At 51.8% G+C, this 15,373-nt stretch overlaps 1 protein-coding gene across 1 annotated transcript in view; it reads right to left on the bottom strand.

Annotated features, from left to right (window-relative positions):
• Positions 1 to 15,373, bottom strand: part of TRAM2 (translocation associated membrane protein 2) — a 54,654-nt gene that overhangs the window by 7,234 nt on the left and 32,047 nt on the right. The window contains exons 3-8 of the mRNA XM_008163101.4: positions 10,170 to 10,279; positions 9,773 to 9,889; positions 3,861 to 3,919; positions 2,251 to 2,335; positions 1,427 to 1,497; positions 503 to 607 (exon numbers count right to left, since the gene is read on the bottom strand). Coding sequence (XP_008161323.1) covers positions 503 to 607; positions 1,427 to 1,497; positions 2,251 to 2,335; positions 3,861 to 3,919; positions 9,773 to 9,889; positions 10,170 to 10,279 — 547 coding nt within the window. The remainder of the gene's footprint in view (positions 1 to 502; positions 608 to 1,426; positions 1,498 to 2,250; positions 2,336 to 3,860; positions 3,920 to 9,772; positions 9,890 to 10,169; positions 10,280 to 15,373) is intronic.

Raw genomic sequence — 15,373 nt, 5'->3', positions numbered from 1 at the left:
AGTTTAAATAGACAAGACAAAGAGTGGGAGGGTAAACAGAAGCACAGGGAGAAGGTGCCCAATATCTCTCAGAAGGCCAGCAGCGGGGCCAGGGATAGAACCCAGGTCTCCTGATTCCCAGGCCCGTGCTCTATCCACTAGACCAGACCAGACCACACCACCTCCCCGACTTTGCACCACTGTACATGACTACACAAGGTCCCAGGCCCTTCACAGGCGGCACTGATCAGGTGTTCTTATACCTACCAAATCAAGCCTGGGAGTTAATCCAGCATTGAGTGCTCTCTTCGTACCTGTGCTGTGGAGATCTCCCAGCCCACTCCCAACAGGCTAGTCAGGAACTGTAGCACCCATGACCTCTCCCACCAGCCCCAAGGTGAGAGACCTCTTGGGGATCCGTTCTGGAGAAGGAAGACAGACTCCCCTGCTCCCCCTAGACTCCATTTGATGATAGCTCTGGCTGGCAAGGGGCGAATCTTTCCTCTCAGCTCGGCGTACTTACAGCTTCTCGTTGTTCTCATCCGTGAAGTAGAAGAGACGGGCCATGTGGAAGAGGAATTCAGCGAAGTACTGCAGCAGCAAGAGGATGAGCCCCAGGCGGGTTAGGCTAAAGAGAGGAGACACAGGCATTGCCATATTGGAACAGACCTGAACTCCAGTCAGCCATCTACCGTATTACCACTACTTTGTGTTTGTTCTGCGGACTACATGCTTCAATCAAAATCAGGACCCTGTTATGCTGGGCCTTGGACATACACATGCCTGCCCAAGACAGGTTACAATCGAAACAGACATGACATAGTTTAAGGGGAAACTGAGGCACAGAGCCCATTATTACTGAGCAGATCAGTAGCAGAGCCGGGAACAGAAGCCAAGGTCTCTTGAATTGTAATCCAGCGCACTAGTCACTGGACCCTGCTTCCTCTCACACAGGCTGCGTGTTTCCCAGGAGGGTGTATGGAAGCCTTTAGAATGCATTTGTCTAACTGTGCAATACCAACCCTGTGAGAAAGACTTTCCTGACACCAAAAAGGGGATCACACCTTCCAGCCTGAGACTGACAGCTCACAGACGTTTGCGTTGTATGATGCTCTGAAAGTATTAGGTGCCGGCATGTCATCCGTCCTAGCTGATCTGACATGACAATATCTTCATTCCTAAGAGTAGCTATTCTCCTATTTGGAAACTGTTGGCTTCAGTAACACACTGTAGCTGGGAGTTCCACAGGCTAATCATTTGTTGCATTTATTGCTGGTTCTTAAATCACCTTCTTTACTCAAGTCTCAATGTGTTGTCCAAGATTTTCACAGTGACCAGCAATTTTGGCTGCCCAACCCTCAGCAAGTACTGAGCACCCGCCCTCCGGAAACCAGGATTTTCCCATCATTCTTAGCAGGCCCCATAAAGCAAACTCCACAACACTCACTTTAAGAGGTATGCTCCAGCTATATGCATCAGGTAGAAGCTGATGTACCGCAGGTGACGAGGAATCTCCTCCTGGCAAAGGAACAAAGGTTTAAGATTAAGCTCCACCTTCCTCACTTGGAAATCTGAATCAGTGCACACCATGGAGCAGCAAAGCACGGATGTAAGTCCGGGGCTCTCCCTGCTCCTCCAAGATTTGTGGCGCGCTCCCCAGCGGTACATGCAACGTCATTCTGCGACCGTGACGATTCCACCTAATCGGCCAAGTGTAAAGGCAATGTGGTGGCAAGGGAACCTATGCCAGCTGAGAGAAAGCAGCTTCCAAGCTCGCTCTCAGTAAGTCTAAGATCAGCCTGGTTAGCTCAGTTGGTAGAACCTCAAACTTTTAATCTGAGGGTCCAGGGTTCATGTCCCTGGTCAGGCAGAAGGACACTTTCACCCTGTGATATCCCCCAAGAACTTCAGAAGGCGTCGCTTGAGGACTCGGGCGGGAGGGATAACTCAGTGGTTTGAGCATTGGCTTGCTAAACCCAGGGGTGTGAGCTCAATCCTTGAGGGGGCCATTTAGGGGTCTGGGGATTGGTCCTGCTTTGAGCAGGGGGTTGGACTAGATGACCTCCTGAGGTACCTTCCAACCCTGATAGTCTATGATTCTAATGGGAACATGCAGCAGCCGTGCCTTTCCCAGCCTTGCACTTCTCCCCACATTCCACGCACGCAGTCTGGCATTTTGCTTCTTAAAGCTACTGCAAATCCACTGGCCAGTGGTTCCACCTGATGAGGCAGCCTTTGCAAAGCTTGCAGCGCGGCCTGTCCGGCACTCACCTTGCGCACCTTCTGGAAGTACAGCTCGGGCAGTGCGTGCAGCCAGTAGGCCAGCTGGCAAAGGTAGAAAAACTTCACCTGGAACCTGAAATGCAAGGACAGGACAGGTGAAAGCCTGGCGGGCAAACCCAGCTCCAGACTGGAAGTTCAAGGTGTGTAAATATTCCCTATACCACGGACTGGGATGGGGCATCACCCCTTTGGGGGTTGCGGGGAGAACTCCTCTGAGCAGATCCCTGGAAATCAAAGCAGCCGGGGTGGAAGACTGCCTGATCTACTAGGCCAATTAACTCAGCAGGAGGTATGTCCCCTGCTGACTTTCCCCAGAAAGAGGAAGCCTCGGGCAAAGCAGAGAGCCTGCAGGGAGCAGCCCTTGACAAACAGTCTGGGGGATGAAGGTCAGGTTCAGGCTAGTTTTTTTAATCGCTTATTTGAGGACTGGGAAAAAGGCACTGGCCTAGGGCCTTAGGCAAAAAGTCAAGTGGTTACTGCTTTTCAAGGGCTAATAGCTATGGCACCCCAGGAATGGGAGGGAAGAGAGAGGAGAATTTGCCAGCAATCAAAATGCAACATTGGGGGTCTGCTGGCAGGCCTGGCAGCCTCAGACTGATTCTGGATTTGGCCTGTGGGTACTAGAATGCCATGTGCACTGCACGGGGCACCACAGAGCACTCCACTCCCTACTGCTTTGCACCTACACTAGGAGTCGTTTACCCACTAGCATTCAGGGGAGTGCGCACACAGGAAGGAGGGGCCAAATATAAAGGTTTAATCATTCACGGAATCCAGGATTCCTGGGCCAGGACAATGTGGAGTCACAGATTTCAAGGCCAGGAGGAGCATTGTGGTCACCTCCTAGGCTGACCTCCTGCGTAACACAGAGGCCAGCCAATTTCACCCAGGGATTCCTGCATCCAGCCCCTAACCCCACTGAGCTCCTCCTGGGGATTTAGCATGGAAGTGGGAGCCAGGAACCTCCTAACTTCTAACCCCAGCTCTGCCGCTGACTGGCTGGGCAAGTCCGAATTTCTCTGCCCCCATTAGCATCCTAATGAGTGGACAGATCACCCCTGAATTTCTGAACCCATGCTTGCCAGACATTGGCTATACACTGACTGGAGCACCCTCTTTCTGTCTGGGTACTTATCTATTCCCCCCAGCCTCACAAACCTTCCCAAATTCACCATTACAGCATCCCTATGAGGAGGGGAGAATTATCTCTCATTTTACAGATGGGAAACTGAGGCACAGAGAAATTAAGTGACTTGCCCGAAGTCATCGCGAGCTTGGAACTGAACCCAGGCCTCTCGAGTCCCAGACCACCGGGGCAGGCGTGCTCTGAAGCGCCTGATCACACAATGCCCCCACACACACCCCGCCACCCCCTGAATTTGTATTAAGATTTCAAATGTCCCCCAAGACCTTTGTAGAAAGCAGGGTTTACTGGCAATCCCAGCATGGGACGGGGCCGTGGGATCCTTTGTACAGTGCTTTGAAAATACACAGCAAGGTAAATGCTGCCCATTCACATGGCACGGACTCCCAAGCCACGTCCTCACATTAACCTAAAAAGAGGAAGGAAGTGGTCAGCTGAAGAACAGAGCGCTTACGGGAGAAAAACATGAGGGTAGTTTTCCCACCAGCTTCTCGGGTTTGACAAGTATCCTTCCTGAAAGAGAAGAGGAGAGGCAAGTTCTAAGCAAAGGAAATCATCAGCTCGTGTCGGCTCTGGGGTTACGCACATCAGTGCCAGTTCTAACCACGCAGGCTAAATGCCGGGTCAATAATGAGAAACCGAGAAAAGGGGCCTGGAGGCTGGATTCTTTCAGAGCGGCTGCAATTACTACAAGCTGAAGCACGTTCGGTAAGGCCAGCATTAAGGTTGCCAAAACACTGCCATTCTAATAGGCCTCTTACGGCTGATAATAATGTTGTCCAACTTCCACATAACGGGGCTGCACCTCTCCAGGTCCCCTCTGTATCTGAAGGGGAACTGAAATAAAGATTGTGCAAAACTTCTTCAGCCATTTTTGAACACAGGGAGCGTTTTCTGTTATAAAGCTACTGCAGCCCAGCTAATCTCTCAGTGGGAAAGGGCAGAAACCTGACAGTTCAAGGATGGAGACGGTCCCATTTGCCTTTTAGGGTTCCAGTGAAAGATTCCACCAAGCTACAAAGGGCTTACAAGAGTGCGCACCATCCGGCCAGCACACTGAACAAGCTCTGGGTCCGGTAGAGGTGACGGGATGAGATCCTGTAATTAAACCCCATCATAAGCCCAAGGGGGCAAAGTTCAAGTTGTGTCTCAGTGTTTCCTTGTGCTCCCCTGCTGGCCTGTATCCATCTGTAATCACTGTCTTAGACTGTAAAAAGCAACAGAGGGTCCTGTGGCACCTTTAAGACTAACAGAAGTATTGGGAGCATAAGCTTTCGTGGGTGAGAACCTCACTTCTTCAAATGCAAGACTTGCCTCTGAAGAAGTGAGGTTCTCACCCACGAAAGCTTATGCTCCCAATACTTCTGTTAGTCTTAAAGGTGCCACAGGACCCTCTGTTGCTTTTTACAGATTCAGACTAACACGGCTACCCCTCTGATATTTGTCTTAGACTGTAAGTTCTTTGGGGGCAGGAACCCTCTTTTCATTCTGTGTTTGCACTGTGCCTAGCATAATGCGGTCCTGGCTCCTGGTCCTTGACTGGGGCTCTGGGGTGCTAGGAGGATACAAATAAATAATGGTTGTGCGGGAAACCTGAACTTGGACATTCCCAGATTTATTTTTTAATGCTTTGCTCTGCAAACTTAAGTGCTCTTTTAATGTAGCATCTTTGCATGGAATCCGTATTTACTTCGGTTTACCAGACACGTGTCTTCAACACTGCAGGCTGCTTTGGAATTGAGAGATACAAGTGGCTCAATATTCAGAGCAGCTAGTGCGCTCTAAGCCAGGGTGTGATTTTACAGCGCAATAGCTACCTTGCACTAGATCCTCATGTGGACACACTGACGGGGCACCTTGGAAGCGTACTAAACTGAAGCACACTGAGGCGCTGTTAGTGCAGAGTAAGAGTGTCCACACGGGGGGTTAGTGCAGATTGGCTGGGGTGCACACTAACGATTCCGGGCTTTCTTGCCGTGCAGACAAGCCCACGCTCAGGGGCGGCTCTAGCTTTTTCGCCGCCCCAAGCACGGCAGGCAGGCTGCCTTCGGCGGCATGCCTGCGGGAGGTCCCTGGTCCCGCGGCATGCCTGCGGGAGGTCCCTGGTCCCGCAGCTTCGGCGGCATGCCTGCGGGAGGTCCCTGGTCCCGCGGCTTCGGCGTACCCACTGCCGAATTGCCGCCGAAGCCGCGGGACCGTCGGACCTCCCACAGGCAAGCCGCCGAAGGCTGCTTGACTGCCGCCCTCGCAGGGACTGGCAGGGCACCCCCCGCGGCTTGCTCCCCAGGCATGCGCTTGGAGCACTGGTGCCTGGAGCCGCCGCTGCCCACACTCCCAAACCAAAGTAGGGTGACCAGATGTCCCGATTTTTGAGTCTTTTTGTTATATAGGCTCCTATTACCCCCCCATCCCGTTCCAATTTTTCACACTTGCTGTCTGGTCACTCTAAACCAAAGGGAAGTCTCTTCCCATCAACTCCCCCTCCCTTAAGGAAAGGGCGGGAGAATAGAGGCATCCTGGAGGCCGACAGATCTTGGCTTTGTTGGACATAATTCCACCTGGTGCCAAATTGAAGTTGGGGGGAAGTTGGGCTCTGGAGGCGAAACGCGCAGCCAGGGCCAGCTCTGACGATTCACCCTCATTTACAGCGTCTGCTCTGCAAAACCCCCCTGGATACCGAGCTGCAGTCAGAGAGAGGGGCTGGCTGGGGGACAGAGCACACACAGAGTTAGAAAGCTCAGAAGCCTCTTTCAGTCAGCTGGCACGCCCCTCGGGGCTCCCTGGCACAGCAGCAGCTTGGGATGTTTACAGAGGAGGCTGCGGCCCCCAGTTCGAGGCAGGAGGGAGGAAGCGCCCTGCAAAATGGGGGAGGGGGACAGAGGAATAGAAGGAGGAGTATGAGACTTGGCCGGGGGTGGGAGCGGGCAGCCAGCTTCAGCCTCGGAAGGACAGTCCTGGGGCTTCCATTTCAGCTCCTCCAGGTCCTGCTCCTTGGCCTGGTCCTAGGTCCTGATGCAGCCATTCTAGCCCCTCTGGGTTCCCCCCCCCACACACACACACACAATCCACCTAGGCACGTGCAAACTGATGCAGGGACAGCGCTCCCACGATATTTCCATTGCAGGGGCTCTAGCCCCCCTCCACCTACCAGTTCTGCCACCCCTGGCTAATGGAAATGTCTGAAGTAGGATGATGCTGGCGGTGAGGAGACTGCAGCCGTGAAGCCCTCAAACAAGGGTGATGCTGCTAATTCACTCTCAGGGGGCACGAGCAGCCCACACTAAGGGTATAAGAGATGCTGGAGGATGGACAAAGTCTTTTTAACCCTATGGACACCAGGCTTTCCTGGTGGGAGGGAAAGGGGAGCAGAAATAGGTACCTACATGGGCAGTCTCCAAAGGGTTAACGCCGCACTAACAAGAGACAGGGTGACCACCGCCAGCAATGAGAGAACAGGCACCATAGGGCGGATGCAAAGCCAATTGAAGCCAACGGTAGCTTTGCCACCTGTTTCAATGGACCAGGCCCCATATCATTCATAGGAGCATCCACCAGTCACAGGCGTCTCAGGAATGAATGGACTTTAAAGTAATACAGGCTGAGAAAGAGGGATGCTCCGTGATTGGCTTGCAAAGCAGTGCAGGTCAGGAGGGGTTGGCAGGGCCAGGTGAAGCTTCCAAAGGAGCATTTACTCGGTGGTTTTAATTAACTGGAAATTAAAGAGTCACTGGGAGCCCTGGGTCTGGTCAGGAGCCCATTACACCAGACTGGGAAATTACATGAGTCAGAAACAAAATTACAGTGAACCTGCCTTTTTTTTTTTTTTTTTAAATAAAGTGTCCTCCCCACCCCCCAAGATAGTTAGCAACAAGGACATTAACCCCTAACACCCTGGCTAATTCTTAACAGTGGAGAACAGTCAGTTCCCTGGTCACAGCTAAGGGGAACTGAGCACCGGCAGGAGGCCAGTCTTAGCAAGTGGTCTTAATCCATTTTTTGTGTGCAAATCTCTCTTTCCCCCGCTCCCCACACACACTGCAGGTTCCAGATACCCACCTCCCTCAGGCTGGGGCCCAGCACTGTGGAGGTGAGTTACATCTGGAGGGGTAAAACTGGGGTGGAGCATGGTACTAGGGTGGTGGGGCAGGTGCTGTAGATGGAGTTTAGGGTTATTTACTGAGGGGCTGGAATCACATGTAATTTGCGACAGTGAATAGTCAGTTACTATCCAGCACTGGCTGGATACCACATACTGGGGCATTCCTGACACTGGGGGATGTGAAAGGCTTAACACAGTTGGTTAAGTGGTAACTCTCTTTAGTAACTGTTAGCACCCTTTCAATTCTTTGCATGAAGCTTTTTGTGTGGGACACGTACTAATGCACGTATTTAAGAGCAATCCAAACATACCTCCCCGCCACACACACCCGGCTGAGTTAGCCTTGCCAGGAGCAGGGCCGGCTCCAGGCACCAGCTTGCCAAACAGGTGCTTGGGGCGGCCACTCTGGAGAGGGGCGGCACGTCCAGCTGTTCGGCGGCAATTCGGCGGACGGTCCCTCACTCCCGTTCGGAGCGGAGGACCTTCCGCCGAATTGCCGCCACAGATCGCGATCACGGCTTTTTTTTTTTTTGGGTGCCGCTTGGGGCGGCAAAAAGCCTAGAGCCGGCTCTGGCCAGGAGGATCCTTAACTTTTGCATTGCCTGACTTTTGTCCACTGCATTTATGTTCTGTGGCATTCGAGTTGAAATTACGTAGGTTTTGGTTGGGATTTTTGGGGGGAGAGGCGGACATGGATGGGGGACACTGGCTAATACTTTAAACCCCCATATTACAGTATGTTTACACAATGCCTCTGCCTTATCTAGCCCCCTGCCCCCCAGGAAACTGATCCAAATCCAATGGAAAGTCAGTTTACATTTTCCTGCATATTAAAGTCTCCTGGCATCTCCAGTCTTTTATGCTATGCTGCTCTCCCAGCTTGGAATCAGAATGTGAGCAGAATAGCAATTGGCACGAAGACACTTGGAGTTCAGAGACCTTAACCGTGTTTAGCAGAGTTTATCCCCGTCTCTCTGCTCATTCCAGGGGTTTGGTATCCTGGGTTAAGAGATCTGCTCTTGCTAAAATGCACACAGCTAGCCCCACCCCCAGCTACTCCTCGCAGCAGCTTCATTGACTACACAGTACTGTGTTGGCTCCAGTCGATCGGATGGCTCCCTTGGTTGAACAGTTCCCGCTTTCTCATCTTGAATAAAGGGGCCTCACGTAGCAGAAAGCCAGAACAACAGGCTTCCCAGGGAGTGAGGAGAGCAGGCTGCCAAGGGATTGTAAAGCAGGGCCCAGGATACAATACAGTTCCATGGTTAGGGGTTTTGCCTGAGAATCTTCTCCTTGTCATAGAAATGTGCTCCAGAATCTTTCCCTACAACACAGGCTAGGTGAAACCCTGGTGCCATTATAGTCAGCGGCAAAACTTCCCCCGGCTTTAGTGGGGCCAGAATTTCACCCTATGTTTGTAGCCTTCATGCTTGCAAAGAAAACCTTGAAAACATGAACCAAGTGTAAACTGACATGGTGACGTCTGCCTGAGTCTGCTGGCAGCCTGAAACAACAGCTTAGAGGGGTTAACTGTCCCATTCACCTCAGTGTGTGCGTGCGCTGACTCTGAATCCTGAAGTGACAGTTTAAATGACAGCTGCTGTCCCAAACTGTCTCCTACCCCTCACCGAGGTGCCAAGATCCTCTAGCGCTCTCTATGACAACTTCTACAATGCAGCTTCATTGTGCTGGTCATAAAAAGTGCTATATAAAAGGCAGGTATTTATTATCATTATTATTATGCCTTGTCAATACAGAGTCGGTGTCACATTGACAACGTAAAGTCTGGAGACAGCTTCAAATCAAGTAAATGTAATATCAAAATGAACAGCACAGTTGCTGCCGCACCGACTGCATGATTCGCTCTCAAATCGAGTTCACTCAAGTCCGTTTTTAGCTCAGTGAAACGGACACAGAATTTTCCGTCTGCCGTGCAATCCCCTAACTCTGACAGAGACTAAGTCCAGCTCGCCAAGCAGTACACGGAGCCTCCACTGTACGTGCTGCTCTGGAGTCCGGTCGCCTGCTCTCTTGAGACTCCCTGACCCCGCACAGTAAGTAACTTTGGAGGGATTCCTACCAATGAGCGCATGGGCCGTGCCTGCCTCAAACCAACACGCACAGAAAACACCCAGCAGAGGGAATGCTAAAGTACCCATGCGGGCAGGTATCTGCTGCAGACTCCTTCAACCTAGGCCCAATTGCTGTAAAAGAAAACCTGAAATGGACCATGCCGAGTCTCGGCTGGGCCCTCGGCCATAGCTTACCGTCACCACTACATACAAGCACCAGATCATGGAGGTGAGATGGAACGCTACCAGCTGCCCTGATTCGTTGAACTTGCTGTGTTTGACCTTGGAGAGGTGGAGCCGCCTGTTGATTTTCTAGAGGAAAAATAATAAGAGGGCATAAGCCACAATGCTGGCAATTCACCCTCCTCACTTCCCAACACCAGCCACTCCCTCCTGCCCCGGAAGTGAAAGCTCACCTGCCACCATGTCAGCCCTAGAGAGACCCCCTCCACCCAGATCAAACCAACCAGCACAGAAAGGCCAGCCAGCATGCAGAGGCCAGCTCCGGCCACTAAGAGTCAACATAGAGGCCTGCGGCTCTTTATCAAGAGGCCCTCCAGGGATTTTACCTCAGAACCGAAGCAGAACTTACATCGAGGACGTAGTCCTGCAACACCATATGCAGGATGATTGCTATGAAGACGTAGAAGAGGATGGTGATCAAGTCCTTTAGCCCGTAGCGGTAGTGAACTAGCTCGCCGTCTGGGGAGAGACACGAACATCATCACTGCAACTGTTGGGGCGAGGCCAAGAGGCCATTGATTTCTGACGCCAAAGAGGGGGGCAGGGGTTGGGTTTTAAAGGCACCCAGAGATGCAGTGTTTTTTTTTTTAAATAAGCTGGATACCAAGCCTGGAGGCCTCTGTTCATCTGGGCCCAGCATGGGCAGCGGCAGGGAAACCTCCCCCCATACTGACACGTAGCTGAGCTAGATACAGCTCCCTAGTGCCTTGCGGTCTTCAATGGATTGATCCTCCGAACACCCCTGGGAGGCAGGGCAGTTCTATTATCCGCATTGTACACATGGGGAACTGAGGCACAAAGAGACCAAGTGACTAAGGACACACAGGAAGTCTGTGGCATAGCCAGCACGTGAGCCCAAGTCTCCTGAGTCCGAGACTAGCAGCCTATCCATTGGGCCATCCTTCCTTTTGACAGAAGTCAAACTGAGGCCCTGTGAATGGCACCCTTTTCCCATGGGACTAGAAACACACACGGCAGCGCTAGATGGCAGAGGCCTTCCCGGGCTGTTGGGTGGCCCGTGGGGAAATGCCCTGCCTCACAGGAGTGTCGATGCTCAGATACTATGGTAACGAGGGCCATAAGCCAGCCAGCTTCAGATTCGTCCTTCGGACGTTTTAAGCATCACCCAAAAGGGGGGGGAGGAGGGGACCACACCCAGTCTTATCATACAGCTTGCAACACAGTCACAAAAGAGTGCAGCTGGGTAACCCAACCACCACTTGCAGGACAGTCCTCCAGCAAGCCTGGCTCCTGGGGTGGGTTTTCTGGAACACCACTCACACAACAGACAGAACCGCCTGACAAGGGACTCTTATAAGAGAGGGTTTTAATTCCACAGCTCACAGCAGTCACTGTTCAAAGAGACAGAGACCAGTGACTTCTCACTATTCAGATTCCAAGTGAAGGTGTCCCTCGCCCAACCCCTGCTGGTGACTCAGCCCAGACCCAGGGCTAGAGGGTCGAGTTCACTGCTGACCGGAAGCCACAGGCTTCCCCCACTAAAGCTACACCAACCCCACGAGAGAGTCACCAGCTCACAATAGCCGAGATGCAGGGGGGAGCAGACGGACAGGCCCAAAGCCCATTTCTCATGAGCACCCAAAAAGCCTAACCCAATTAGCACTGCATGGGGACCGTGGTTGGCCAGTTGCTAAGACTGGCCTCCTGCCGGTGCTCAGTTCCCCTTAGCTGTGACCAGGGAACTGGCTGTTAAGAATTAGTCGGGGTGTTAGGGGTTAATGTTCTTGTTGCTCACTATCTCCGGGTGGACGGGGACACTTTATTAAAAAAAAAAAAAAAAAGCAGGTTCACCCGCACTCTGGCTCTCCGGTGCCTCCGGAAGGCGGCGCCTCCCTGCTGCAGCGCCCCAAGCCCTGCAAAGCCAGTGAGTGGACTCAGGGCGGTGGCCACCAGGGTGGGGTGGGGAGGGCTCGCGGGGGGGCTGTGCACCCTCCAGGGGAGTTCAGGGGGCGGGGAGGGGGGAACCTGGTCTGGGGGAGCAGCCCCTGGGCAGGCTGGCCCCTGGGGTCTATAAAGGCTCGTTGGGATTTGCCCCTCAATGAACCGATGTGCAAGGAGGGGTTGGGGGGGCACAAGGTGGAAGTTTCGCCTAGGGCGCAAAATATCCTTGCACCGGCCCCGCCCACTCCACCCCTTCCCCCAAGGCCCAACCCCTTCCCGGGCTCTTCCCCACCTCTTTCTGCCCACTCCTCAGAGCACACCCTATCCTTGCTCCTCCCCCTCCCTCCCAGCAACTCATGCACACCCTGGCACAGCTGGGAGGGAGGGGGAGGAGTTGATTGGTGAGGCCTCCGGCAGGCAGGAGTTGAGGGGGCAGGAGGGCAACTTGGCTGCTGGTGGCTACTGAGCACCCACTAATTTTTTTCCGTGGGTGCTCCAACCCTGGAGGACCCATTGAGTCGGCGCCTATGACTACAGGGTCACGTCAACAGGAAGGACTAGGATTAGGGCATGAATGCTAGCACTGAACTCCCTCAAAAGAGGAACTTGCTCATGTTGAGAAAAGCACAAAGATGCTTCTCGTTCAGTATTGGTTAATGCAACCTACATTTAGGGCCCCTGCCAAGCGAGGGTCCAATTGAGCAGCGCACTGAAGCAAAGGGTTAAACTCACGGGTAGGTGCTTGGCTGAACAGAGATGCACTTAAGCCCACACTAGGGGCTTAGCTTCGCTGGGGCCTGTGAGCGCCCTTTAAGACACACTTATACCTTGAATAGTGATAAGACTCTCGTTCAGCAGGGCACATGGGGAACCCCACGGGACTCCTCCGCAGGCTGATGTACCTTGCTGAATCAGGGTGTAAATGGACCCAGAAGGATTCCATGTTTGTCACCTCTCCCTGACCCTCGACAAGACTGCTCAGTTCACAAGTGAACGGCAGTTTTCCCCAACTGCCACCTCACCAAGCTCTGCCCGAGATCAGAGCTCGGGTCGGATTCTCTCTGACCCAGGCACTAGCAGCTATAATACAGAGCGTGCAGACCACGGCTGCTGCCTGAATCAATGGAGTTACCGCGGATTTACCCACTGGCGAGACTGAGAGCCCAACCTGCCCCTTCGGCAGGAATTCTGGTGATGAGCAAACCAGACAGGAACCCCGCTGACCCTCCCACAGCTGGGTCAGCACAGCACTTCGGAAGCGGGATCAAGTTTAGGAACCAGGTTGTGACTCAAGTCTGCAGGTACGGCGTGAATACACGCAGGGAGCTGATCTGTTGAAACAGGTGGCACCATTTTTACTTTTCCTTTGTAAAGCCACTGGAACATGCAGGGGTTGTCTGTATGGGGCAATAGCCCAGGACAGCGAAGCGCGGAGTAGCCACTCAGCAAAACTCCCCGCATGGATGCACTTACTCCACTTCAGAGTGTCTTTGTCCAGTCTAGGTTAATCCACTTTGGAAGAGGATTAAACTAAACTGCAAAAGAGTGCTCGGCGGGGTACGTCTACACAGCAGCTGGAAGCGTAATTTCCAACTCAGGCAGACATATGCATGCTAGCTTCCATTGAGCTAATGCTCTACCAAGCAAACTAGCTGCCTTAACTCTCCTGTGGTAGCTTATGTTGAGTGCTTCCACCCTCTCTTAATATCTGTGCAAGGATCCTTGAACCAGGGGGCAGGGTTACTCAGGGTGAGCAGAAGGTTTAAAAAGCCAGCTCTTAAGTGAGCAGAGGAGCTAGCGAACAGCAGCAGCCGAGGGAAGTTTTGTGAGGGAGTTGAGAAAGGCAGCATGAAAACCAGCTACACCTAACATTCTCTAACCTGAGGCCAATAAACAAGAAAACCCCCTAAACAGCCCTCCTACTATTTTGCAGGAGTAAAAAGAATGCAGGCAGAAGTCCAGCAGCAAAGCAGAAACTATCCAGTTTATTGCACTGAATGCATGATTACCTGCCTTGAGGGCAGGTGGTGTATTTGTGCATTCAGTGCAAGGAGCTCCTGGCCTTCAGAGACCAAGTACGGGCTCTGGAGACCAGAGTGGCTACACTGGAGGAGCTAAGCAAGACAGAGGTACATAGATGAGACTTTCTGGGACACAGTAAGAGCGGTCACACCTCCAGTATGACACCCCCTGTGCTGTTAAGGAGGATGAAAGTCTCGGGGAAGGAGAACATCAAGCTGGAGTGGAAGAAAACAATCCCATAGTGGTAACCCACCTTCCAAATGATGTCATGGTATCCTCTCCCGCTGAGGATACCCCTCCAGGGGAGGGAACCCCAGTTATTAGGAAGAGATAGGTGATAATAATGGGTGATTCAATCATTAGAAATATAGATAGTTGGGTTTGTGATGACCGGGAGCACTGCATGGTGACTTGCCTGCTGGGTGCAAAGGCTGCAGATTTCTCAAGCCATCTAGGCAGGCTTATGTGCAATGCTCAGGAGGAGCTGGTGGTCGTGGTACATGTAGGTACCAAGGACATTGGGAAAGGTAGGAGAGAAGTCCCAAAGCCCAAATTTAGGCTGCTAGGTAAGAGATTAAAGTCCAGGACCTCCATGGTAGCATTTTCTGAAATCCTTCCAGTTCCACGCACAGGGCCAGTTAGACAGGCAGAACAGCAGGGTCTCAATGGATGGGTGACACAATGGTATAGGGAGAAGTGTTTTAGATTTCTTAGTAACTGGGGAACCTTTTGAGAAAGGAGGAGCCTATGCAGAAAGGATGGACTCCACCTAAACCAAAATGGAACCAGATTGCTGGTATGTAAAGTTAAAAAAAGTTGTAGAGCAGTTTTTAAACTCAGCGCTGGGGGAAAGTCGACAGGTGCAGAGGAGCACGTGGTTCAGACAGAGACATCCCATGCAGGAGGCTCTATATCCAAGTAAAGAGGAGAAGACACAAGTTGATAAAGTACAGGTAGGAACTGAAAAGAAAGAGTCAAATGAAAAAGAGTCCGAATCAATTACATCACATGAAGGCAGACAACTAAAAAGTGACAGATTTGTAAGCGCTTGTATACAAATGCTAGAAGTCTGAATACTAAGATGGGTGAACTAGAGTGCCTGGTATTAAATGAGGATATTGATATAATGGGCATCACAGAAACTTGGTGGAATGACAACAATCAATGGGACATGGTAATACCAGGAACAAAATATACAGGAACGGCAGAGGAGGTCATGCTGGTGGGGCAGTGGCACTATATGTGAAAGAAAGCATAGAGTCAAATATATTAAAAATCTTAAATGAATCAAACGGTACCATAGAATCTCTATGGACAGAAATTCCATGCTTGAATAATAAGAATATAGCAATAGGAATATACTACCGACCACCTGACCAGGATAGTGATTATCAAATGCTCAGGGAGAATAGACTGACTATAAAAATAGAAAACTCAGTAATGAGGGATTGCAACTATCCCCATATTGACTGGGAACATGTCACCTCAGGACGGGATGCAGAGATAAAGTTTCTAGACACTATTAATGAATGCTTCTTGGAGCAGTTACTCCTGGTACCAACAAGAAAAGAGGCAATTCTTGATTTAGTCCTAAGTGGAACACAGGACCTGCTCCAAGAGGTGAATATA

Source organism: Chrysemys picta, chromosome 3, assembly GCF_011386835.1.
Source record: "Chrysemys picta bellii isolate R12L10 chromosome 3, ASM1138683v2, whole genome shotgun sequence".
In the NCBI taxonomy this organism is placed as follows: Eukaryota; Metazoa; Chordata; order Testudines; family Emydidae; genus Chrysemys; species Chrysemys picta.
Note: the sequence above shows the minus strand (reverse complement) of the source record. Positions and strands in the feature narration are given on the sequence as shown.